This window comes from Gymnodraco acuticeps, unplaced genomic scaffold (assembly GCF_902827175.1).
Source record: "Gymnodraco acuticeps unplaced genomic scaffold, fGymAcu1.1, whole genome shotgun sequence".
Taxonomy (NCBI): Eukaryota; Metazoa; Chordata; class Actinopteri; order Perciformes; family Bathydraconidae; genus Gymnodraco; species Gymnodraco acuticeps.
Window position 1 is genome coordinate 125,986 of NW_022990511.1, and position 26,699 is coordinate 152,684.

Here is a 26,699-nt window from a genome sequence, read left to right on the forward strand (position 1 = left end):
TTTTTCGTTCTTTTGCTAAAAGACGTTACTGAATGTGTTCAAATATGTCATATGTCAACCCAGTCTGCCCCTTTTTTTCGTGTTGCACAGCACGATTTTAAAAGCAATGTATTTCTACTGCCTGCAGCACGTCTTTTTCTCCGGTCGGGTCGAGGAAGACCGGAAGCTGTGTGGTTCATAAAAACATGTTCTTACTCAATATCAAGCCACAGTTATTGCTTTTATTTGAAATCGTATAATTTCAGACTTTTGTTGCCGTCTGTGAGGAAAATAAATGGGGCTCAGAGCCTCAGGATACTGAAATCTGTATTTTTTAAATCTTTTTTTCCTTCTAATTTGTTATTCTTTTCAAAATAACACACTGTTATTTATTCACCAATAACACACAATTATCCTTGCTTTTATTTATTGGTTGAATTCCATAATCTCGGGCTTTTTTGGCGTCCGTCAGGAACTGCATTTCAAAATAAAAATAACCGGAAACAGACGTAGGCATTTCGAGCGATTACCCAAGATCCTCAGCTATGGTTTTAAGCTTGCTTATTGGATGTTTTAGCCGCAATGCATGCTGGGATTTGGTGTTTATATGATATGAAATCCGGAAAACATTTTAAAAGAACAAAAATAATACTTAATTCCGAGCGCTCTTGCTTTTCTCTTTGAAAGTCATCACATAACGGCATTGTAATACACGGTTCGGCTGCATTGTATATTACAGATCTGCCGTAGTTCTTTATTCTTTAGTTCCCTGATGAGAAGACCTTTGGAAAAACTGAGAAAATGCCGCCGAAACTGAATACTTGACGTGGATCATAAATATATTCAACAACTAAACAACATCTTCAATTTCTCTTCACACAATACGTCTCCTTGCAGAATCAACACTAATTCGGCTGACTTTTACATTTGATCTAATTCACAGATAGGTTATATTTACACCATAACGGTGCACAGCTGATATAAAAGGACTGTAGTTTTTAAAGATATTACTGATTTTCTTTGAATGTAAGAATGTAAATACTGAGTCTGAAATAGTATAGCAATATGCTGTAAAATTATGTGAAAGTATGCATAAAACTACACATCTTCAGATGTTGTACGAAAACACAAGTGTCCTACACTAATAATACAAAGTTATTATGGCTGTGTGTACCTTGTGTGCACCTCCTAGTGGTTAAAGCACGTTATTGAATTATTGTGTTTTATTTGATTAAAAAAATATTAAGAGTACATACTTTCATAGGGGGAAAAGTAGAAGATACTATAAGTGATCTCTACAATAAAACAGTTTAGTGCAGAATGTACAAAGATATTAATAGGAGGAGGTGCAAAACAGAAAAACGAATTAACCTTTATTTAAACATTAAATAACAGATTAAGGTCTTCTTTTAAATAAGAAAAAAACGTTGGGGGTATCTATCTACAGATAAATATTAAGCCTGACAAAGTACTTAACGTCTAATATATTGCTTTCCTGCAATGTTAACTATGTTGAAGCACTTATTTTAACTGATATTATACACATTAATTATACTCTTATGTAGATAGAATAAGAAATGTGCAGAATATGACAGTTTAATGGTGGAGGTTCACACATATTGATAGATGTCTTGTAATGCACTGTTGAGGAACCTGTGACCCAAGTGTTTCATTCATTGCATAACTACACCGTAGTTGTGTATATGATATGTCAATAAACCTTTGAAAAACTTGAAAGGGATGTGCAAAATAGCCATAATATACAGTCTTTAATTAACTATTAGTAGAGAATAACGAGTAATGAATATACGTTATTACTCGTTTCCATTCATGTCAATTGCAGATACATGTTTAGTCTTCTCAAGCACCAACTATCAAATATCTCTCCTGATTGTTGGCACTTGACAATCACCTTACCTGAATTTTACTCAGGTGTAACTAAAGTCTGATTTAAGGGTTGTTTATATTTCACATAATTAATCAGAATCTGCAAAGTAACTCAAATAAATGCAGTGGAGTAAAAATACCAGGTTAACCTCTGAATTGTAGTAGAATTACAAAGTAACAATGAGCTGTCATGTGGGTATTAATGCTGCGCATTATGGACACAAGCGATTTTCACCCATTTATTAATTATATGTTTTACATTTGATAACATCAATGTGTTTAATACTGGCAACTTCTAATTGTGGGAAAAACGAAAACGTTCAGTAGAGACGTCCCATAGAACATTTTGCGAAACACAATAGCCAGCATGTGTAGTTCTGGGGGGGGCGTTCGATTCCAGTTTTGGTCTGGTGTGGTTTCATTCCATTTCACACAGCTGTTTGACGCTATGCGTAACCTTACGGGGACTGTAGTCCTAAACGATAGCTGGGGATTATGGGTAGTGTAGTGTCTTCGGCCATCCTAAACTCAGAAACGTTGACAATCGCAATGATGCTCGAAATGTCTCTTATAGGCCTACGTCTGTTTCCGGTTATTTTTATTTTGAAAATCAGTTCCTGACGGACGCCAAAAAAGCCCGAGATTATGGAATTAAACCAATAAATAAAAGCAAGGATAATTGTGTGTTATTGGTGAGTAAATAACAGTGTGTTATTTTGAAAAGAATAACGAATTAGAAGGAAAAAAATATTTAAAAATACAGATTTCCGTATTCTGAGGCTCTGAGCCCCATTTATTTTCCTCACAGACATTACATTACATTACATTGCATTTAGCTGACGCTTTTGTCCAAAGCGACTTACAATAAGTACATTCGACCAGGAAGACACAACCTTGAAGAAAACAGAATCATATAAATACATCAGGTTTCATAGAGCCAAACATTTCAAGTGCTACTCAACTGGCTTTAGGTAAGCCAGTCCTTTATTAGTATAAAAGTGCTTCGTTAATAGTTCTAACGCTCGAAGTGGAGTCGAAAGAGATGAGTTTTCAGTTTGCGCCGGAAGATGTGCAAGCTATCTGCCGTCCTGATGTCAATGGGGAGCTCATTCCACCATCTTGGAGCCAGGATAGCAAACCCACGTGTTTTTGCCGATGGGAACTTGGGTCCCCCTCGCAGCGAGGGTGCAACGAGTCGTTTGGCTGATGCAGAGCGTAGTGCACGCGCTCGGGTGTACGGTTTAACCATGTCCTGGATGTAGGAAGGGCCAGATCCATTCGCAGCATGGTAAGCAAGCAACAGACGGCAACAAAAGTCCGAAATTATACGATTTCAAATAAAAGCAATAATTGTGGCTTGATATTGAGTAAGAACATGTTTTTATGAACCACACAGCTTCCGGTCTCCCACGACCCGACCGGAGAAAAAGACGTGCTGCAGGCAGTAGAAATACATTGCTTTCAAAATCGTGCTGTGCAACACGAAAAAAAGGGGCAAATCGTGTTGGTGAACACGAATCAATAGATTAAAAATCGTGTTGGTGAACACGAAATGCCGTGAGACTGGGTTGCATATGTTGTGTTATTCAACTGGTGGCTTGAAACATGTTCTTTGTTTTGCACAATTTAAGGAATGACTTCATGCATATTGAGAAAGCAAGTATATATTTGTCGTTATCCTGTATACATACTTGATTAACGGTATATATATATATATCCATCCATCCATCTTCTCCCGCTTATCCGTGGTCGGGTCGCGGGGGTAGCAGTTCCAGCAGAGAGCCCCAAACTTTCTTTTCCCTGGCGACATCAACCAGCTCTGACTGGGGGATCCCAAGGCGCTCCCAGGCCAGCGAAGAGATATAATCCCTCCACCTGGTCCTAGGTCTACCCCTTGGTCTCTTCCCAGCTGGACGTGCCTGGAACACCTCCCTAGGGAGGCGCCCAGGTGGCATTCTAACTAGGTGCCCGAACCACCTCAACTGGCTCCTTTCGACGCGAAGGAGGAGCGGCTCAACTCCGAGTCCCTCCCTGATGACCGAACTTCTCACCTTATCCCTAAGGGAGACACCAGCCACCCTGCGGAGAAAACCCATCTCGGCCGCTTGTATCCGCGATCTCGTTCTTTCGGTCATGAATATATATATATATATATATATATATATATATATATATATTCATGACCGAAAGAACGAGATATATATATATATATATATATATATATATATAAGCATTTCCTCCAATCCAACAATAAATTAGGAATATGATTGGTTGAATACTGAGCCTCCGTACAACTTCTCTTCATACATTTGTGTTTTAGAGCTAGATTTGATGAGTGAGAATAGGTAGACTTGGGAGTAAATAGCTCTTCAATTAGTTGGTAATAAGAAAGGGGCAAGTTGTCATTTAAATAAGTTTGTGATTTATCTCTTCCACTCACTTCTCCCTAATCTTCTCTCATGTCTCCTCTTCCTTTCTGTGCCCTCCCATCCCTCTTCATTTCTTCTTCGATGTCTTTAACTCTCTCATCAATGTATTTGATCCCACTTTCCTCGATACAGGGTGATGCAAACCGCTCTTTCTCGGACGACGACAGGTCTTCCTGTAATTTTGAGGAGAATGATAAGCAGAAAGACTCTCTTCATCTCTCAGGTATTAAATGCCTCCAGGAGCTTTACAGCATTTATTTTCTACTGACCTACACAGAATATATGACCTATTTTACATTAAATGTGAACTTTAAACTTGTATTAGAAGAGATCATTTTTGCATTAGATCAGATTTCAGTTCCCTTGCTCCTAGAATTATTATTTCACGTCTTTGCCTACTTCAGTCTGACTGCTAAAAGAGGTACCATCATATATGTGCTTCAATGTCGTGGTGTAACCAATCCCCCAGGCATTCAGCAAATCCAAAAAGCTATCAGCTGCTTTATTGTGCCTTGGGCTTTAAAACCGTAGCCTGTCATCCAATTTCCACAACACATATTGCTAACCATCTTTTTCCTGTCTGAAATGTAAGCTGCACAAGCTTTAAATAATGCATGCCTGATGCCACGTCTCCATCCACTCCTCTCCCCTCGTCTCCCTGTAGGCATAACAAAAGTGAACCCACCAAGAATAAGCCACTGAACCATGCTCCATAGAATAGCATTTAGCAGCACATTAGAGAGGCCTCTGCTGATGTCTGATCACAGCTCCCCTGACTCCCACTGTGCCTTTTTAAATGTACCTGAAGAAAGAGAAACACACGTTTGGAATGACAATGGTTCCTGGAGACCTATATTACACAAAGATATGTTTGAAAACAGACAAACCACTGGCAGAGATGTCTCTCTTCCATCATTACGAGCTCCTCTCTGGCTCCTCCAAGGTGATTTAGTGTAAATGAAACCTTCCTCTGCCTCTCTGTGCTGGCTATAACTTTGTTTAAGGACATTTATGTTGTAAAGTGATGGAACGTGCCATCTTTCCCCTTTCTTTACTCCATTCTCCTTCCTTCCCACAGACCCAAAGATCTGTACGCTGACTCCTAACGGGCACCTTGACTTGTCCCATGGTCTGTTTCCGGGAGAGAGGTTGACTTTCGCTCTGGACTCCAGGAAGAACAGTGTTAATTCTCTTGGTAGGGCCAACTTGGAGCAGAGGGCTTTGGTAAGTGGACTGTTGACTGCCATTGTGTTTTTATTTGGCTGAAACATAGTTGAGGGAATATTATAGGTTATGTCTCTTACGAGAATCATTTGCTGCTACAATATAATTACTGCTATGGACGTTATCTTTTAGGATTGGTTGGTGTATCTTTTTCCAGCGTGATTTCTGAAAATACTGCCCCTTTTTTATGAAACTTGGTGAAAGGATGGAGCATGGGCCAAATAAAAACCCATTAGATGTTTGAGCGTCCTGCCCTGCTCTTTCCGGGTCCCCTCCTAGTTCTGTGACTTGTTCTCGTCTTTCTCAGAATTACAGGACATGGAACAAACTCACTCTCTCTCTTTTTGTAGTTTTCAGGTCGAAGTTACCACAACTGGGGTCGCCCGTGTGCCCCCCACCCTCAGGCCTTGTGGGCCCGTCGCTCCAGCTGGAACAGCCTGGGAGGATGCCGGCCTTTCTCCTCCTCGTCTCCCTCCACTAGTCCGGCCATCACCACCACCTCTGCACGGCCCTTCTATGGCTACGGCCTGGGGGGTCTTGGCGGCGTGGTTGGAGGGAGTCTTCGTATCCGGGGTCCTCGTGCCTCCTCGTCCCCGCGGCGCCACCTCCACCATGTCCTCCAAGATGAGGAGGAGTCTCTCATATCTCCTCCCCCTATTCCTCTTCACTCCCTGCACCTTCCTCACCCTATGCTCCCGGGACACTTTGTACCCAGGAGGGACCGCAGGGCCCTTTCGCTAGAGCTGCCCCACCTGCTGCAGGTGCCAGGACCCCCGCACCCTCCACTGCCGCCACACCACCCTCTGCCCCCCTTGACGCTCCACGCTCAACACAGGAAGAAGAGCTTCTCTGGGGGGATGGTTATCAGTGGAGGCGGTGGCAGTGGACACGACAGTCTGGGGGGCTTAGTAGGGGTTCACCAAGATTGTAATGGGAAGACCCCTCTTTCTCAGCTTCTGCAGCCCCCCCACAGACACCACACTGAGCATGCTGGAGGGGTGAACCCCCAGAGCCAGCTGATGTCTGAAGTCTTCCCCCAGGTTAACACACGCAGCAAGGACCGGGAGGACCTGGATGATGACATTGAATATGTAAGTTACCCGAATAGTGCGTGTGGCAGGGAATTAAATGTTAATAGCATAAGGAAAAGCCTGGTGAGTAAGTGGAGCAAGGTTATGCAATCTTACAACATTCCTATAATACACAAAGTCCACAGATATAAGTATCCCTAAGATGGTGTGTGAGTAACGGCATCCAAAAAGAACAAAGACAAGAATCTAGTCTTGTGCTTCTCAATAAATGAACCATTAGCTTTGGTGTTAAAGTATAAGATCTTACACACACGGTAATCTCTCGCTCTCTTGTGTAGGATTTTCGAGTACTTTGTATAAAGCCTGCACTCCTCATCACCTGGGCCTCGTGGGACTCCTATTGCTTTCATTGTAAACAAGTCTGGGTATGAGAGAAACAAGGTTAATTAGAAAGGACTATTTAGACAGCGGGGGGGAGAGCTATACAGATGGTAATGTTGGAAGATGCTCCGAGCTGTTGTTATAGAAGTGTTTCACTTTCGTAAATAATTTAAATAATGGGTCTTAATGGGTAGTGTCTTCTCTCAATGTTGTTTGTCTTTGTGTGTTAGCTTTTGGATTTACATTGATTAAGCTATATTGGCTCTGCCATGATGTGAGGTGTTATGTTTGCGTTTTGCAGAGCTTGTGTTTCCGCGTCGAGAAGATGTTAGAAGCGTACAAACCGGACTGGTGTGAGTCCAGAGAGGAATGGTCTGTATTCCTGTTCTCTCCACGGAACAGGTGAGTCACTTTAATCCAATCTTTCTTTATCCTTTAGCCTCTCCCACTCCCCCCTCCCTCCCTACCATACGTCGACAATTGTCTTTTTAGGGAGGCAGCAAATCAGCAGTATATCCCCCATATAACTTGGGAACGTGAACATTATTTGAGGTGCAGCTTAACACTGTTTGTCAAGAGTTGCTGTTCATAAATCTGTGTATCTGTGTTTTGGTCGCTTATTCAAAGAAATGTGATATTTCTGAGTAGAGATTAAAATATTATGATCGAAGTATCTGACTGCCATTCTCAGGCTATATTATTTATTGTTAGGTATTGGGTTGATTCCATGATGTTATACAGATTTGGTAAAAGATTCAACCATTCTTGAAAACTTGAGAATTTTTTGAATAATGTCAAGAATCCCACAAAAAACACCAAGACCTAAAAAAACAGCACCAGTAGAGCTGGTATTAAAACAGCTCTAGTTTGTGTCTGTAAAGTAAACAGCTTATTGTCTAGAGAGAGAGGTCAAGTTTAAAAAAAGCACTTTGAATTGTCGCGTACAGAAAAGTGCTATATAAATAAACTTGCCTTGCCTTGCCTCACTACAATGAAGTGGTTACTGTTGTGGAAATAATTATCATAAGACGCCAATTAGTAACATACAGGACAAACCTTGATGTCTGTTTACCTTCTTTAAGGACACAGGCTGCTTAGCCAATAATGTTATTGTTCCCATTCTGTGACCGGTCAATACTGGGATACAGATGGTCTGTGTTGTGGGTACACTGGGACACTTCCTTCTCTGTATTTGTGGACTCCAAGGTAAAATCTTCGAGGTCATAAGTGTCCGAGGCAAGTAGCTCTGTGTTCCCACACTGTTTAGGCTATCTTCTCAAATATGTTGTTTACTCTCTGCGAAACCAGTTAGATGGGCTGGCAAGAGAGAGGCTCTCCAGAATTGACGTGGCAACTCTACCGTGAAGTCAGAACCTCTGACTCTTGGACTTGTGATGTGAATCCTCCGGCCGTTAACTCCAAATAAACCATCATGTGTTTGACATCAAAGCTACTGCTCTTCCCGTGTCTCCTTCCTGAGTCGGTGACTCCCACTGCATAGCTACACAGAAGTTTCCTCTACAGTTACTATGGGGACTAGAATAATCATGAATGTAATTTTGCTCATTGAATCTGAAAAGACTCTCAGCTTTCCATTCATACCCAATTTATACAATTATGACTGTTTAGGGACCCCAGTATCCAGAGACCTTTTATACATGTATACTATGTGACTGCCATTCTCAGGCTATATTATTTATTGTAAGTTATTCGGTTGATTCCAAAACTTGAGAATTTATTTTGAACGTGTCAAGAATACTTAATGCAAAAAACTGCACTTTGGAGCATTATTAAACGTCTTTCTGTCAAGCTAGTATGATTTGGTTCTAATGGGTGCCCTAGGTTATCTTGTTTTATATTACACCAGTATATTTACTCTAGCTTTAAATCTGAGCCAGCTATAGCCTCTGAAAGACTGTTGGCAGAAGAAGCTGCCATCTAGAGAGACTTGAAGAGGCTAATGAAAACGGTTGTACACACTGCATTTAGTGATTGTCTGCGTCAAGTGTGTGTTGACCCAACATACAGGCTGGTTTTAAGCCAAAGTGTGAACAGCCTGTAATACAATCATTATTATCTAGCCACAGGCTCATCAAAACAATATCAAGGATGGGTGGGCAGATTCCTTTCCCGCCTCATCGATAGGAAGGCCGGGTTGCCAAGCTTCCACAGAGTAGACTACATTCCACAATTGATCGACACCCTTGTAAAAAAAACTGTCATATTTCCTACCATCTCCCCTCCTGTTCGAGAGCAAGAAACAGACCCCGGGGGGGATATGGTACATTAAATACCATGGTCAATTCATTAAATTCTGCATTAACTTGTTGTGATGTTGTGTTACTGTCTGCAGTTTGGATGGAAACAGTTTTAATAAAAGCCATTTAAATGTTTGTTCCAACATACAATAACTTTTCTATTTAATTCATTCTGTATCTTTTCGTCGGTTCCAATCAACACAGCAAAGATATTTAATTGCTTCTTGGCAGAACGCAGCGTCAAATGTTAAAAAAATTCATGTTCAGTATCTCTTTCTCTCCCTTTCTCCTCGATTATCTCTCTCTTCTGTTCTCCCAGCAGAGCTCTGTTCTCAGGAGTGTGGTGCTTCTGAGAGTGTTGTTAATTTAATTTGTTTTGAATTAGTAGCGATGTAAACAGGGGCTGAATGAGGCTATTTACTCAACAAGATGTAAGAGCGCTCCCATTCACTGTCAGGGGACTCGGCTCCCATTCTCATTGGATGGAGATTGTGTTTTGACAGAGTGTGGCCTTACGTTAATGTATTGTCACCCCTAATTGTGTCTGTTAATTGTTGACTTAAATTGCATTTTATATGTGTGGGTTAAACTTTTCGGTTTCCTTTGTTTCTTCCTTTCTTCGACTTCAACACATTCCTCCTCTTCTCTCCTATCCTCTCTCCTCCTCTCCTCTCCTCTCTTCTCTCCTCTCTTCTCTCCTCTCCTCTCTCCTCTCTATCTCCTCTCCTCCTCTCCTCTCCTCTCCTCTCTTCTCCTCTCCTCTCCTCTCCTCTCCTCTCCTCTCTTCTCTTCTCCTCTCCTCTCCTCTCTGCTCCTCTCCTATCATCTCTCCTCTCTTCTCTCCTCTCCTCTCTCCTCTCTTATCTCCTTTCCTCTCCTCTCCTCTCCTCTCTCCTCTCTTATCTCCTCTCCTATCTTCTCCTCTCCTCTCCTTCTACTCCAGGTTCAGACAGATATGCCAGTCCATTGTCGCCCATAAGCTGTTTGACTATGTGGTGTTGGCCTTCATCTTCTCCAACTGCATCACAGTAGCTCTGGAGAGGCCTAAGATACTTCAGGGCAGCTTGGTAAATCCATCTGAAAAGTGTGTCTGTGCATGTGTGTCTAGAAGCTGTTGAGCTAGCCCTGGTTATTCTCTGGAGATAAACTCCATTTTATTATCTTAAAGGTGCAGAAAGTAACATTTAACAACCCCCAATTGCCCCATCTCATCTTTCTGACAACCTCTCTCATCCCCCTCCAGGAAAGAGTCTTCCTCACCATCTCCAACTACGTCTTTACTGCCATATTTGTGACCGAGATGACACTCAAGGTAACATTTTACAACCTGTCTCTGTATTTCTTCCAATGAGTCCTGGGTGTAGTTTAGAGGCGTCTTCTTTTGGTCTCTCACTGAATTGACTTTGCTTCAGTGCTCCCACAGCCCAACCCCTTCCCCGCTCCTTCTTTCCTTGCAATCCCCCCGTTCCTTTGGAGAATAGAGCAATCAAGCATTGTCATGAATTAGCAGCTAGGCTTTTTTGTATGGATGCAATACTTCTCCAGCACTCCCCCACACTCTCTCCATCCTCCTGTCCTCGCAGATGTTGACAGCTTCTTTATAAAGTTTGTGTTCCAACCTCCTTAGGGTCCCTCTGTTCTCTTCAGTCTTTTTTTTTCTTCCTGATCTTCCCGCAACCCTTCTGTCTTTTATATTCTCTCCCTCCCTCCGTTTGCCACTGTCTCTGTTTTCTCTGTGAAAGACTTTGGCACAAGTGGGCCATCAATTATGCACTCCCACAATCAATTATTAACCAATCACAGACCGTCAAAAAGCCACAGGGTTGTCAGCCCCCTGGCCGAGCCCTCCTCTGTCTGTCTGTCTGCGCCTCTCGTATCTCAGTAATGTGTGTTGCTGTGCGATTGTTTGTGTAGCATTAATCTCTCGGTACGACTCCTCCACTGAGGTTAGTGCTGCGTACAAGCTGCAGCCACATAAAAAGCTCAGCAGGGTTCATGATGTGTCAGCATGTTGCAAAACTTTTACAAGTGTTATTTTATGAGGCAGCTTCAGACACAAAGTAGCACTCTATTTATTGGAGTTCTACGACTAAGCAATGCTATGTCCGCATTATCGCTAAACTTTAACAATAATATATATTCAGAATTGTGAACACAACACATGCTTAGACATTTTGTACATTCAGTGTACATTTCGGCATTCAGCCCTAACATGTTTGCCACGCATTGATCTTTCCACCATCTTGATATGTTTGCATGCTAACCCCCACCGAGCCTCTGGGGCTTTACTAGACACTCGGCAAACAGATTCAAATGTCAGTTTCAGATTCTTGATGCTCCCACTGCTGCATAGGAAAATACCAGATTCAGCTGTGTGCATATGTATTACAATGCCTGCATAACATCAATATCACGCTCTCAAAGTCACAGAGGAGTAACGTACCATTGTCTGTCAAGTGGTGTTACTATAAAATGTTAACAAGCAAGCTTAAAGGCATTGGGACGTAAACACTGCAACACATATCACTGAACCAATGGATAGAACAACATAGATGGTGGTATTGTGGACACGCTATTGTGTGTAAATTGCATAACCATAGGTACCATTTTCCTAGAGTCTTCTTTTTTTCTAATTAATCTAATTTTCATTTTAGGAGTGTATTTGCGCATATTGTATGTGTCCATGTGTTTGGCAGATATAGTGTGTGTGTGTGTGTGTGTGTGTGTGTGTGTGTGTGTGTGTGTGTGTGTGTGTGTGTGTGTGTGTGTGTGTGTGTGTGTGTGTGTGTGTGTGTGTGTGTGTGTGTGTGTGTGTGTGTGTGTGTGTGTGTGTGTGTGTGTGTGTGTGTGTGTGTGTGTGTGTGTGTGTGTGTGTGTGTGTGTGTGTGTGTGTGTGTGTGTGTGTGTGTGTGTGTGTGTGTGTGTGTGTGTGTGTTACAGAGCTGAACAAGAAACCGACAGTCCATGTTCTTATATTCAGCCATACCTAACGTTCTCTCTTCAGGTGGTCTCCATGGGTCTGTATGTAGGGGATCATTCTTACCTGCGGAGCAGCTGGAACGTTCTGGATGGCTTCCTGGTTTTTGTGTCTTTGATTGACATTGTGGTTTCCATGGCGGGCGGGGCCAAGATCCTGGGTGTGCTCAGAGTGCTCAGGCTGCTAAGAACACTGCGTCCCCTCAGGTACAAATAATAATGAATAAGCAGTTTGCATCTGCTGATTTATAACGTTTTTTATGGTATGGTTTTTATGGACAGCTTAGTCCTTAATGAATCAAGATGTTTTTCCCACAACAAAATGACAGAAAAGCAATTATCTGTGCTGAAACAGATCACAAACAACATTTCTAAAGTTATTTAATAATCTCCACAGCAGACTGAAATGCAACAGTAATTAATCATTGATGTACTCTTCAAAAAATATGTTTGCTCTCCCATGAATAGTGCCGACGTTGAGCTAATTTGTTGAATTCTAACGCTATTAAATGAATACATTTAATTAGTTGGTTAATCTTATTCTCCTCTTACCGCTCTCCCCTCCTCAGAGTGATCAGCAGAGCTCCAGGTCTGAAGCTGGTGGTGGAGACCCTCATCACCTCCCTCAAACCCATCGGCAACATTGTCCTCATCTGTTGTGCATTCTTCATCATCTTTGGCATTCTTGGGGTCCAGGTAGGACAAAATGGCAGCTTTTATCTAATAATATGTAATCAAATGTATTATAAGTAAGGACATTGCTGAACTAGTCCAGGTGTATTTGTGTGTTTTCTACCCATTACTGTGAGTGTCTTTTATCATCTTAGCTTTGAGTGCACACATGCATTCCTGCCTAAAGTAAATCTCATTGTCACCCTGCTTCCTTTTCATCATAGCATCACTTTTTGTGCTGGTGCAATCTTTGACCGGCTCATTATTTCACTCAGGAGCTCCCTTTCATCTCATCACAGGAGCCTCTTAAAGCTTATTTTTCATGTGCAGTCAGACAGCATCAAAAGCGTGGTTTCATTTCTCTTCTTCTGACAGCTGTTTAAAGGCAAGTTCTTTTACTGCTTTGGCCCCGACGTCAAAAACATCACCAACAAGTCCGACTGTATGCTAGCCAACTACAAGTGGGTCCACCACAAGTACAACTTTGACAACCTGGGGCAGGTTTGTGTGACATTTCTGTTTATGCTGTGCAACAGGAAATAAGAAACAGGAAAGAAAATTGTCCATAAAATAATGATAAGAGTCTCCCTTTCTTTTCCTTTCCCTGCTGTTGTCCAGGCTCTGATGTCCCTGTTTGTGCTGGCCTCAAAGGACGGCTGGGTCAACATCATGTATCACGGCCTGGATGCTGTGGCTGTGGACCAACAGGTGCCCCATTTACATTTATATATACGTATATATCCATTTCTTGCACAATAATATCTTGCATTATATTTGTTATTTCCACATGTATATTTTCCACATGTATATATATATATTTTTACATTTTGTATGCTATTTATTTCTATTTCAGAAATATTTTGGACTGTTTATTTATAGTGTCTTAAGTCAAAAGTCAAAGTCAACTTTAATGTCAATCTTACATAGTTTGTGTTTACAGACAGAGAGATCAAAATGATGTTTCCAACAATCCCGAATATAAAATGATATAATATACAGATATGTATAAAAATATGTATAAAATATGTATATCTTATACAATCAACAGACACATTTACACATATGCACACATTAAGATAAAAAACACAACAATCAATACATACAAAATAATATGTACAAAATAACAGTCACTTCAATATCAATATCTTCGGTGCAAGATTGTCCATAGAATGTGCATTAATTTATTAATATCTCTTGTGTACATTGCCTTGTTTTTTATGCTGCTGCAACGCAAACGTTTCCCAAATTGGGATCAATAAAGTATTAATCTATCTAGTAATCTATCTATATATCTATATAGCTAATGTAAACAAAAAACCTGAGGCACATCTTCACCATCCAAAGAGTACATCACGTAACATCTGTTTTCCTTTCCCTTTCTTTCTCTGTTTATCAATTTAAATCTTGAAAAAAACGCATCGATTCAACTCCAGCCTGTGACCAACAACAATCCGTGGATGCTGCTGTATTTCATCTCCTTCCTGCTTATTGTTAGCTTCTTCGTCCTCAACATGTTTGTCGGTGTGGTTGTGGAGAATTTCCACAAGTGTCGCCAGAACCAGGAGGTGGAAGAGGCCAAAAGGCGTGAGGAGAAGCGTCAGCGGCGCATGGAAAAGAAGAGGAGAAGTATGACAGGAGAGGGAGCTGGGGGAAAACAGAGGCTTATTAAGAGCTGGTGGACAGAAAAAGAATGATACAAAAGATTGGTACAGTAATTAAGAAAGGAGAGGCAGGATGGATTTCTGGAGAATGTATGAAGATTATGAACACTACAAAGCCTGAAACAAGGGCTTGAAGAACTCTCTGTAGTTACAATGACACATCATAAGAATCACTTTCTATTAGCATGCAGAGCTGTGATTAACGCTGATGAAATGATGTGCTGTTGAGAGGAAAAGAGATGGAATTAGGGACAGACAGATTATAATAAACAAACAGTAATTGTCTTAATTGCTGTTGGTTTTTCTCGGAGTGATTCCAGCTTGGTCAAAGCTAATTTTGCAATCGCAAGCTCTCATTGGAGCAGCTCTCTAATTTAGTTTCAAGTAGGAAGAGAGGCAGTTTGTTTGAATGTTGCTTCAATATTAGTTATTTAGTTATAGCTTGAAGGTTTGCCTGATTACCAAAAGTAGTTGGAATAGATTTTATTTTTGTAAACTAATGGATTAAGTTGCTAATTACAAACATTGCTATGTAATTTGTTTCGGTGATTACATTTCAAAGCAAGCTGACCAAAGCCTGGCTGTATAGCATATCTACTTTATATCACTGCAGGGAAAACGAAATATTTAAATAACACAATCATCTTTTTTATTTTTATTATTCTACTATTTCATTATTAGTACAGACAATTCATACATCGGACAAAAGGTGAAGAAGCGGGAGGGCAGAAAGCATAGTTTATACAGAAAATAGCGCTTCTGTTAGTCATCCAGTTGCAGGATAAAGAAAAAAAGATAAATCTGAAGATACCCTCTTTAAAATGTAAATTCGATTGAATATATTTAAAAACCTGTTGATATATTGTTCTGCCAACAGAAGCCCAGAAGCTGCCCTACTTTGCCAGCTACGGCCACATACGCCTGATGATCCACACACTGTGCACAAACCACTACCTGGACCTCATCATCACCTTCATTATCGCCATCAACGTCATCACCATGTCCTTAGAGCACTACGATCAACCTCGTGTAAGCTATAGAGAGCTGTAATTCATGTGGTTGTCTATGAAAACAATTGGTGTGTCTTGTTTAGGGAGTGCAGCAGCTGGCGCTGGTCCACTAGAGTAGTTATGTGTGTGGGTGATAAATGAGGAGAAGCAACTTGAATTTATGTCAGTAATTAGAGATTTGTGCAACTTAGCTCTGACTTTCACAAAAGTGCCTGTTTCACAAAATGTCGACACAAACAGAAGGACTCCAACAAGCTCCATCTCAGTAGACGGAACTTATTCCTGGATTTTATGCCGAGTATTAATTTCTGTCAAACAGCAGCTTCTTATAAAGACACAGTGGTACCACCATGAAGCTGTAACCAGGCCGTGTTAGCTGGAGTCCATACAAAGGAGCTGTGATTGCACTGTTGATTCTATTCTGTCAGAGCGGTGTTAGCTGTACGCCTATCTGTCCATTCATGTGTGATGAATGAAGGTTCAAAAGCCTGATAGCGTTGGTTGTGTTTTTTTTTTAGGGTGAGGAAAATGATTATCCTTGAGATAAGATGGCCGTTTGACATTTAAAATGGAGCAAGCTTTCTCAAACTGACCGAGCAGCAGATAAATATCACAGGTCTTGACGGTATTTGTCAGCTGTTTGTGTTGACATTTGCCTGCCTCCCGCTTCTTAGAAGACACAGCTCTATTTATTGAAGGAGAAAACAGCCGAGCTAAACAAATCCACAGCCTCTGCAGTAACAGGAAGCTGGGCTGGGTGTTTAAGATAATTAAACATGCTTGCCTTTAGACTATTTAAATGCTACGCTAAAATATGGTTGGTGTATTTGTTACTGGATGTAATGTTTGTTGTTCCACGAAATGGAAGATGTCCCGTTTTGCCTTCTGGCATGTTTGATTGTACTCTGCAAACAAATGGGAACTATTCCTGTTCTTCGGTTTCCTCCTGAAGCTAATACTCCATCCTACCCTGTTTACACACACACACACACACACACACACACACACACACACACACACACACACACACACACACACACACACACACACACACACACCTTTTTCACACTCTCTTTCCAGTCTCTGGATCTCGCCCTGAAGTACTGCAACTATTTCTTCACTTCCATGTTTGTGCTCGAATCGGCACTCAAACTCACCGCCTTCGGCTTCCGTCGCTTCTTTAAAGAAAGGTACAGTGTGTGTGTGTGTGTGTGTGTGTGTGTGTGTGTGTGTGTGTGTGTGTGTGTGTGTGTGTGTGTGTGTGTGTGTGTGTGTGTGTGTGTGTGTGTGTGTGTGTGTGTGTGTGTGTGTGTGTGTGTGTGTGTGTGTGTGTGTGTGTGTGTGTGTGTGTGTGTGTGTGTGTGTGTGTGTGTGTGTGTGTGTGTGTGTGTGTGTGTGTGTGTGTGTGTGTGTGTGTGTGTGTCCTTTGCTGTGTGCCTATAAGTGTATGTACGTGCTTATTTGTAGTACTCTGTATTTACATATGTATAGTAAGAATACAAGACAGCTTTTTTATAGCAATACTTATCAATTAATTGTGGGATTTGTAACTCTTGCAGAGGTGACGGTGCGTGATGATTGTCAATCAGCTTTCCTATTGCCTGAAAACACAAATGCTCTGGATTAGATGCGAGAAAGAAGAATATTACAAAACAATATTCAATGTTAGCAAACAGGACAATATCTCCTGTTCAGCTCAGCTCACTCATCACATGTGTGATGTGGAAATGAAACATTGGAGCCACTGTCGGGGCTCCAGGCACATCCCATAATCTGGTGAATTAACGTCTGATATAAATAGTGCCATAATAAACAGTTATTTAGTTGAAAGAGTAATGGCTGCACAAATCCGCCTTTTGCTTTGATCATTATAAATGGAATAGGGAATAACAGCGTTGACGATACAGAGGATTATGAAACACGTTGAAACATGTGAGCGGCTCTGAGGCGTTCAGATAGAACTTAGCTAAACCATATTGTGGTACAAATATCTTGACAGTTATCACACATTATTGTCCTCATTGTCACAGTAAGACACAAATGTTTGCAGCTTTCTTTCCATGTTTACGTTGTTTTCGCTCACCATCAAATCAGTTTTTCGTTCCCTTTTTTCGAAATGTACATCTTTCAAAATGGATCGGACAATCCTTTCTCCTTGTAAAAAGCTATTGAGTGAACTATAGCACCATTGTGCTTAAATAAACCAAGTTAGCTATGGGTTCTCTGCTTGTGACACTGCACTTTCCACTTCTCCAACTTACTGTACTCACCTTTGTTTGACCTTCGTGGGAAACGCACCTCAGCGCCGGCCTGTTCCCTCCCACATTCATTCACTCAGAGCCCAGAGACGAATTGATTTGTCACTCACTCAAATGTGCACAACGACGAGACGGATGTCTTGTTCTTCTCAGGGATATGTGGGGACTAATTCAAGTCAGATGAAGATTTGGAAGCATATATTACACTGATGGTAGTTTAATGTCATTGGCTTATTTTAGTTTTAGAGAAGAGAGAGAGTTAAGGTGGCGAACAGCGAGCGAGAAGAGGAGCGACGTGGAAGAGACGCATAATAAATAGGAGGGGAAGCTGGACTGATCAAAGACAAACAAGGAGGAAGACACATAAGTGATGAAATGGGAACGAGATGGGCGGATATAGGACACATTTATTGCACGGTTATCAGCTGGCACTTTGTCTCTTTTTATGTAGTGTTAGCAACAGCTGTGAGCAGTCATTGTGTGTCATTTATGGGCCGGGGTGACTCTCAGGCCAGCTGCAGAACTGGGTCAATGGAATAGCAGGTTACACACAAACACACTGCTACATGTGGCAATAACTGAGCTGCGGCTGGTGTAAGTGTGCAGTATATATAATGTATAGGTTTGTGTGACAGGCCAAAAAGTAATAAGGCAGCTGCGGAGATATGAAATTAAAATGTCAATTTAAATGAGCAACGGGTGCTTTTCTATCAGGTGAGCTGCTCTCTTTATGACTTTGATAAAGTAATAGAGCAGCATTGCATTGTAAATATGAACAAAGGCAGCTGTCATCCTCAGTTGACTGTATGGCTACATTCATAGAGGATGATACACTTTGCTTTTTTTCCCCTTATAAAAGTTGGATGAGTCCAGAAAGAAAAGGTGTCAAATGAAACAGACATATAGCCCCATTAACAGAGGGACATTATCATGTCTTGCGGGTTATTTCACTGTTGTCATTGGCATTTTAAATGAGATATTTTGGCAAGCATTCTGACAAATGAATCAGCAGTGCCAAATGTTTTAGCACTCAGTGTGCCTGGTGTTGCCACCCTGATGATTTCAAAAAAGACGTGTATCAGAATACCTTTATTAGTCCCACAGAGGGGACATTTGCAGCGTTACAGCAGGAAAGAGCCACAGACAGCTTAGTGTTGCATATCTTACATGCGTTAAAAAAAGTACTAAGTTATAATATAACAAACAATATGCTAAAAAAAAAGATAAAAAACTAAAAAAGTTACATCATTTTCAAAAATACAGATCAAACAAATTAAATCTACAAATCAAATCCTGTAGCAGTTCTTAGGATTTAGCAGCCCGGTATATATTACAGTTATTAAAGATGGCATATGTATATAAAGTATATATTGCACATAGTTTGACGGTATTTATCAGCAGCAAGTTACACAATTTACAAAATACAAGATACATACCTTGTAACAGTAACAAGGGTTTAGCAGCCAGGTATAAATTACAGTTATTAATGGCATATATATATTGCACATATAGCACATATTGCACAAAGTTGGTTTGTATTTAGCAGCAAGGGGTGTTATAGTCTGAGTTGTGGTGTGTGTAGGAGGGTCTACTAGGGGCAGTGCTGGTTGTAAAGTCTGACCGCTGCAGGAAGGAAGGACCTGCGGTATCTCTCCGTGAGACAGCAGGGGTGCAGCATCCTGTCGCTGAAGGAGCTGCACAGTGAGGACAGGGTGTCCTGGAGGGGGTGGGACACATTGTCCAGCAGGGAGGACAGCTTGGCTGCCATTCTCCTGTCTCCCACCACCTCCACAGTGTCCAGAGGACTCCCCAGGACAGAGCTGGCCTTCCTTACCAGTCTGTTCAGTCTCTTCCCGTCAGCAGCCGAGATGCTGCTGCCCCAGCAGGCCACACCATAGAAAATGGCTGACGCCACAACAGAGTCATAAAAAGTCTGAAGGAGTGCCCCCTGCACCCCGAAAGACCTCAGTCTCCTCAGCAGAAAGAGTCTGCTCTGTCCCTTCTTGTTCAGAGCAGCAGAATTATCAGTCCAGTACAGTTTATTGTTCAGATGAACACCCAGGTATTTGTAAGATTCCACAATCTCAATGTCCGCTACCTGGATGTTCACTGGTGTCGGGGGGGGCGTTTTGGCGCCGTCTGAAATCCACCACCAGCTTCTTTGTCTTCGCTGCGTTGAGCTGAAGGTGGTTCCTCTGGAGGTGGTTCCTCTGGCACCAGAGGGTGAAGTCCTGCGTCAGCTCCCTGTACTCCCTGTCGTCCTCGTTGGTGATGAGGCCAACGATGGCGGAGTCGTCAGAGAACTTCTGCAGGTGACAGGTTGCAGTGTTGTGGGTGAAGTCTGCAGTGTAGAGGGTGAAGAGAAACGGTGACATGTTGTGAACAATTATTGTTACAGTGGATGAAGGAGGTGGGGGTGGGGTGTCTAAAGTCAAAGATGAATCTTGATTGGGCCAAATTTGACCCCGAGTCTTCCCAGACCCGAACACCAAATTATACACTTTTTTTTTAAATTGTCAAAATCTGTTGTGTAGTGTTTATATAGCTGTTGTAGAGGATATCATGAAGCCTTGTTCCGTTAAAAAAAACTAGAGCGTAGTTATTATATAATTTTAACTTGAAACGGGTCACGGGAGACCCCAACACAGCATAAGGGTTAAAGGAGATGAAATTGCCTTAACATAACTGATAATAAATGCTTGTCTCGTTATTTAGTTAGGTCCAGAACCTTTTTTTACACAGCACTGACATGCCTAGAAACTTGTTTTTATACTTGCTTTGGTTTTTGTGTGTGGTGCCAAACCTTTTTGCATATTTACATGTGCATACTTTCTGTGTGTGTGTGAACACTAGGTGGAACCAGTTGGACCTCGCCATTGTGCTTCTGTCGGTGATGGGCATCACCCTGGAGGAAATCGATTTCAGTGCTGCCCTGCCCATCAACCCCACCATCATCCGGATCATGAGAGTACTGAGGATAGCCCGAGGTACAGTATACTACATGTGTGAAATATGTACACACATTCACTGAAAAGCAGGCATGTGCAAAGACCCGAGCTTAAGTTTCCTGAGCAACAGCCTATTTGCCCTTTGTATATCTGCGGGCCCAGGCTCACAAGTCCAAATGTCCTTTTAATTGTTTTCAGTGAAATGCATTTGAACCTTGATTTTGTCTTGTGTGTGTGTGTGTGTGTGTGTGTGTGGGTGTGGTGTGTGTGTGTGTGTGTGTGTGTGTGTGTGTGTGTGTGTGTGTGTGTGTGTGTGTGTGTGTGTGTGTGTGTGTGTGTGTGTGTGTGTGTGTGTGTGTGTGTGTGGTGTGTGTGTGTGTGTGTGTGTGTGTGTGTGTGTGTGTGTGTGTTCCATGGGAGAATAAATGAAGAACTGACCTTTATCCAGTTAAATGTTTCCCATTAAGCCTGTAATTGAACCTGAGGGATTTCCCCCTAACTGCCCACTCTCTCTCTCTATGTTTCTCTCTCTCTCTATCTCTCTCTCTCTCTCTCTCTCTCTATCTATATCTCTCTCTCTATCTCTCTCTCTATGTTTCTCTCTCTCTCTATCTCTCTCTCTCTATCTCTCTCTCTCTCTCTCTCTCTCTCTATATCTCTCTCTCTATGTCTCTCTCTCTCTCTCTATCTCTTTCTCACACACACAGTGCTGAAGCTGCTGAAGATGGCCACAGGGATGAGAGCCCTTTTGGATACGGTGGTCCAAGCCCTGCCTCAGGTACAGTGGACACACACTTACACACTGTCTCTGCCTCTTTGTTCCTCACAGACACACACAATCCCAGAGAGAGAGTTGGTCAGTCTCAGTCAATAGCCAGAGTAGCATGAGTCCTGCCGCCCCCCCCCCCCACCACCCTTTCTTTCTCTTTTGGCCTGGAGGCAACTCTAATAGTTGACTCATGCATGCCACATACTGGCTGACTGACACACACACACACACACACACACACACACACACACACACACACACACACACTGGCTTTGTCTTGTTTTCACTTTCAGCACCATGGAGAGTACCCTGACCCCCGCTGCGTCCGCAGTGTGTTAGAAACAGCGGGGGCTTCTTAACCCAGTCTATAGTTCAGTTGATGGTGAAGTGTTCACAGAGTCGGGCAGTCTCTAGGCCGTCCCAGATCGTTCCGGTGCACTGAAAGTTCAATTTGTGAACTTTGTGTGCCACTAGGGGAAAGGCCCCTAGTGACACAAAATTACATATTGTGCATTTAATGTAGACATTTGACTTTAAATACAGGCAGTTGTTTGGACAGACAGGTCATTTATGGACATGCAGGAACACAGCGTGACCCATTGACCATCAAAAGTGACATGAAGCAAACAAAGGGAAACAGGTGGTGTGGGGAAAGGAGGGCAGGCAGAGGTGAGGGGGAACAGGTTCGTTGTATTTCCTTTTTATTGATCCCCCTCTCATTAACACTGAGCCCTTTGCTTCATCCCAAGGGCATCTGGGAAGGTAATTACAACTGGGGCTAATTAAACAGTTCCAGGAGGTCTCGCTGTGTGTATGTGTGCATACTGAGGTGAGAGTGAAGGCATTACACCTGGCGAGAGATTAACCTGAGCTGATATCACCCTATATTTCACTGTGAAAAATGAAATGGCAAGCTTCCAACATTTCCTCATTACATCACATTGACAGTATTGACATTTCAACAAAGGCTTATGGGTACAGTTACGCAAGGGAACAGGTCATATTGGCATAGGAAGGCAGAAAGTATGAATAATCTTGGCAAGCACAGATAGATGTCTGCTAGAATAATAACTCATGAGATTAGACATGATGTGAATGCTTCACAAGTTCCACAAGTAATTCATATATTTAATATGCCATAGCAGGACATGGAGATGTAATGAGGGATCCATGCACTTAGACTAAATGGGGTAGAAAGCTTATCGGCTCATTGACATGTTAAGTGAAATGGCTTTGCTTTACAAAGACGTAGTCAAAATGTGATTTTACCTACATCAATGTCTATTATCCTCTCCTCTGCAACTGATGTGAAACGGCTGCAACCAGCATTCACTTACACTAATAGCCTATATCATGTTGGCTCTAAAGTGGAGACAGTTGTTTTATGTCTTCTCTGGAAATGGCTGAGAAACCACAGATGTGGAGATTTGTGCTATGGTAAGGCGTCCAAGCTATAACAAGTATTTGTTTTTAGCTTAAGAAATGGAGATACATCATTTCATTAATAGAAAATGGAATTGCAAACCTCTTCCTCTAGCAAAGGGAAAGTTATTCATCCCCATTGAATACACCATTAAATCCCTCTTGGCAAAACTTCTCAAAATGCATTCATCCTTATCCTGGATCTCATATTGACTCGTGTCATTATCAAGCACAGATTGTTGAGTACACCAGGCCTCAGCAATTACTTGGAGATGTACTTCTGGCAAACCATCCGTTTTAGAATTATTACAGTACTCCAAATGAAAGGTTATATGGCAATTACCTCTTATTACACTCAGTCCACAGAGACTCATCAGTGTGCGCTGCATGTAATGGCCCTCATTTGTCTACATTGAAAGGAAACTTTAGAAGTTTTCAAATGTAAATGCTACTTAATGTAGCATGCCTTTGATTTGTCCTCTTTCACCATGCCCTATAGCAGTTTCATTAAATGCAATACTGACCAGGTTAATCATATCAGGCAATGAGGGTTACAGCGTTTCAAATGTAAAGATTATTCTTACTGAGTCAGCTGATTTCCTTATGTTATCATTAAAGTGATTTATGAAGGAGAGATAAAACAAACAAAGATAAAACAACCTTGAGTGTAATAGAGAAATTATTACAACCCTGCTTGCTTCAAACAATATCTCATCATAAGCTATTCAATTAGCATTATTTGCGGTGCAACCTATGGGAAATGTCCTTAGATTTTGCCTTGTCATTATGTTTCTGCATTTTCCCTCAACCAACTCAACAACAGATTGGAACGGTCTTTCCCCTGAAAAGCAGGTGAAGTGAACCAAACCCTCTTTAGAGCACAGGCGTTATAATTATAGTAACTATTTGTCAGTGCGTTTGCTCATTCCCGGCGGAGCAGTGTTGTTAGTGGAGTGTTAAAGACAGTGAATAGGGGACTGGGTTTTGAATCCCTGTAATGGGATTAGATTTGGCCCTGAGTGCTTACCATCATCATCACCATTAGGTTATGGTAACAGAAGGTTGTTTAGTGGTGGAACCGAGCCAAGTCCCAAACCCCCAAACTCAGAAAATCCCAACAGCATCAGGGCTCCAGTTTATAAAAAGTCTCAGAGGAAATTGTGCCATGGTTTGCAGAACAAAGAAGAGTTTGAGAACAGCATGCTAGAAAGAGGTTTGACATTTTGAATGCACATTTGATAACCTGCTTACTTGTTTAAAAGTAGTACAATATGATCTTGAGTAATAATTAAAAATGATGTTCAATCGAGCATAGCAAGCAAGTCAATGGCTGATTTAGCACATTAGCAATGACTTGTTGATGTTTCTTGTTGTCTAATGCTGCTCACAAAGAACATGTCAAATTGTTTATAACATGTGCATGGTAAGATGTTCTCCTGTGTGTGTGTGTGGTGTGTGTGTGTGTGTGTGTGTGTGTGTGTGTGTGTGTGTGTGTGTGTGTGTGTGTGTGTGTGTGTGTGTGTGTGTGTGTGTGTGTGTGTGTGTGTGTGTGTGTGTGTGTGTGTGTGTGTGTGTGTGTGTGTGTGTGTGTGTGTGTGTGTGTGTGTGTGTGGTGTGTGTGTGTGTGTGTGTGTGTGTGTGTGTGTGTGTGTGTGTGTGTGTGTGTGTGTGTGTGTGTGTGTGTGTGTGTGTGTGTGTGTGTGTGTGTGTGTGTGTTGTGTTACAGGTGGGTAACCTGGGCCTGCTTTTCATGCTGCTGTTTTTCATCTACGCCGCCTTAGGAGTAGAGCTATTTGGAGAACTTGGTGAGTACTCGTCCAATCACGATGCTGACAAGAAATATGTCATTAAGCACAAATCTAAATTATAACAACGTTTTTGTTTTTCACTGCAAATCTATATATTATTTCCTTGATCTTTGGTAGTTTCTAGAAAGAGTCTATTAAAGGCTCAAGAGAACCAATGATGTTACATTTAGTTGTGATCAGACACATGTCACTAGCATAGGTACAACAAAGACACAATCACGTATTGACACTATTATGATACATTGATTTATTGTGAAATATGTATTTAAATATTTCAACCAACATTCTGTTTGGATAAATGATTAACAGCATTTTTGGACCAATTTTTCCTTAAACTTCTGAGAAATGTGTATTATGTGGTCATATACATAAACTCAGTCCACTTGTTTGATTAATCCTTCATCACATGTGGAAATGTTGAGAGGACAGGATAGCGCTGTAGTGGAAAAGCACATTTGCCACACATCATCACTGTCGGTGTGAGGCGGTTACAAAGCTTCAGAGTCTGATCCAGAGGGAAAATATAATTGTGACTTCCATATTCCGTGTACTCATTATAGTAAACTCAGCTCGTACACATCAAATCAAGAGGAGTTGTATTAACTTGATTATGAAAATCTCCTTATTTCCTCTCCATCTTGTATTCCCTTTCATCAGTTCTCCCTCCTGCAGTCAGACTGCCATTAGGGGATTCAACCCACTCTCCAGTATTCTGATACATAAGTGCTGTCCTAAAATATCCACATTGAAGTAAGAAGATATTTCTTCCGAACTGTCACATTTCCCTTGTGAGCTGCAGCTGCAGCCCGTGGCAACGATGCTTCCTATTGGAGCTTGGCAGGAAAAACGGATTAGTGGCAAATGCAAGTGTTGCTTCTTGAGGCCGTTGCAGAGATTATCTTGGGATATAAACTCAAAGACAAATAGAGTGTTTGGTCACGTTGCGACCGATTTGATAACAGACTTTTGTCTACACTGAGTTGGCTTGTTTAGACAGTCAGCTTAGCGTCAGAAATGGTGCTTGCCTCTGCGTTTTTTGGGAGCAGTGACATGTACAGTGTTATTCAAAATTCACAAATCTCTTCTTCTTTTGTCAACCCTTTCCCCCCTTCCTGTTCCATTTCCACTTTTTCTTTATCCTCTCACCTTTTGACATGATAACTTCTCCTCTTTCTACATCCACCCGTCCATCTAACTCTCATCCTCAGTATGCAACGAAGACTACCCATGTGAGGGAATGAGTCGTCACGCTACCTTTGAGAACTTTGGCATGGCCTTCCTTACCTTATTTCAAGTCTCCACGGGCGACAACTGGAATGGCATCATGAAGGTACGAAGTTACTTACTTATCATTTGTGTTTTAACAGGCATAATCAGAGCTTGAGAATACAGTGAAACAGAATCGATAAAATCCCTTTATCGACCAACACAGGGGAAATATACAAAGCAACAGGGACAATACAGATACAGACATCAAAACTAACTGTATTAAAAAAAGAGCCAACCACAAGTTAATTCAATTTTGAAAAGGGACGCATTCAAGGTAGGAAAAGATAAGCAGCAGTATTATAAATGTAAGTAGAACATGTAATGCAATACATCGTAACAACATATATTGCACGCTTTTATTTTACAACGTTGTTATAGTAGAAGTAGTGCAACAAAAAAGGAGTGGAAAGGTGGTGTGAGATAAGAGACACAGTCCTCCTTTACGTCTCTCATCTTCCACTCTAGTGATACCCACTGATGAAAAGCAAATGTGCTCGCTCAGCACCGGGAGAACAGATTTCCTTACTGATGGGCAGGGGAGTAACTGTGCCTCATCGCACACACATAAACACAAAACAACTATTTCCCCTGAACACACCGCTCTACCAGCAGCAGCAGCAGCGATCTCCACCATGCTCTCATGTAAGCTCCAAGGAGAAAAAATAGAGATTATAATGATGCATGTCGTAGGGCCATTAAACACACACTGCATACATA

The 26,699-nt window shown here is 41.7% G+C and overlaps 1 protein-coding gene across 1 annotated transcript in view; it reads left to right on the forward strand.

Moving 5' to 3' along the window:
- The window catches only part of LOC117553171 (voltage-dependent T-type calcium channel subunit alpha-1I-like), a gene marked incomplete at its 5' end in the record, with an annotated part of 169,791 nt that overhangs the window by 125,975 nt on the left and 17,117 nt on the right, over positions 1-26,699 (forward strand). Inside the window, 17 exon segments of the mRNA XM_034226998.1 lie at positions 4,428-4,518; positions 5,374-5,519; positions 5,870-6,610; positions 7,233-7,333; positions 10,133-10,256; positions 10,433-10,501; positions 12,194-12,372; positions 12,735-12,861; positions 13,213-13,338; positions 13,456-13,545; positions 14,271-14,463; positions 15,376-15,527; positions 16,589-16,698; positions 20,620-20,753; positions 21,422-21,492; positions 24,632-24,710; positions 25,922-26,043. Of these exon segments, the coding sequence (XP_034082889.1) occupies positions 4,428-4,518; positions 5,374-5,519; positions 5,870-6,610; positions 7,233-7,333; positions 10,133-10,256; positions 10,433-10,501; positions 12,194-12,372; positions 12,735-12,861; positions 13,213-13,338; positions 13,456-13,545; positions 14,271-14,463; positions 15,376-15,527; positions 16,589-16,698; positions 20,620-20,753; positions 21,422-21,492; positions 24,632-24,710; positions 25,922-26,043 (2,655 nt within the window).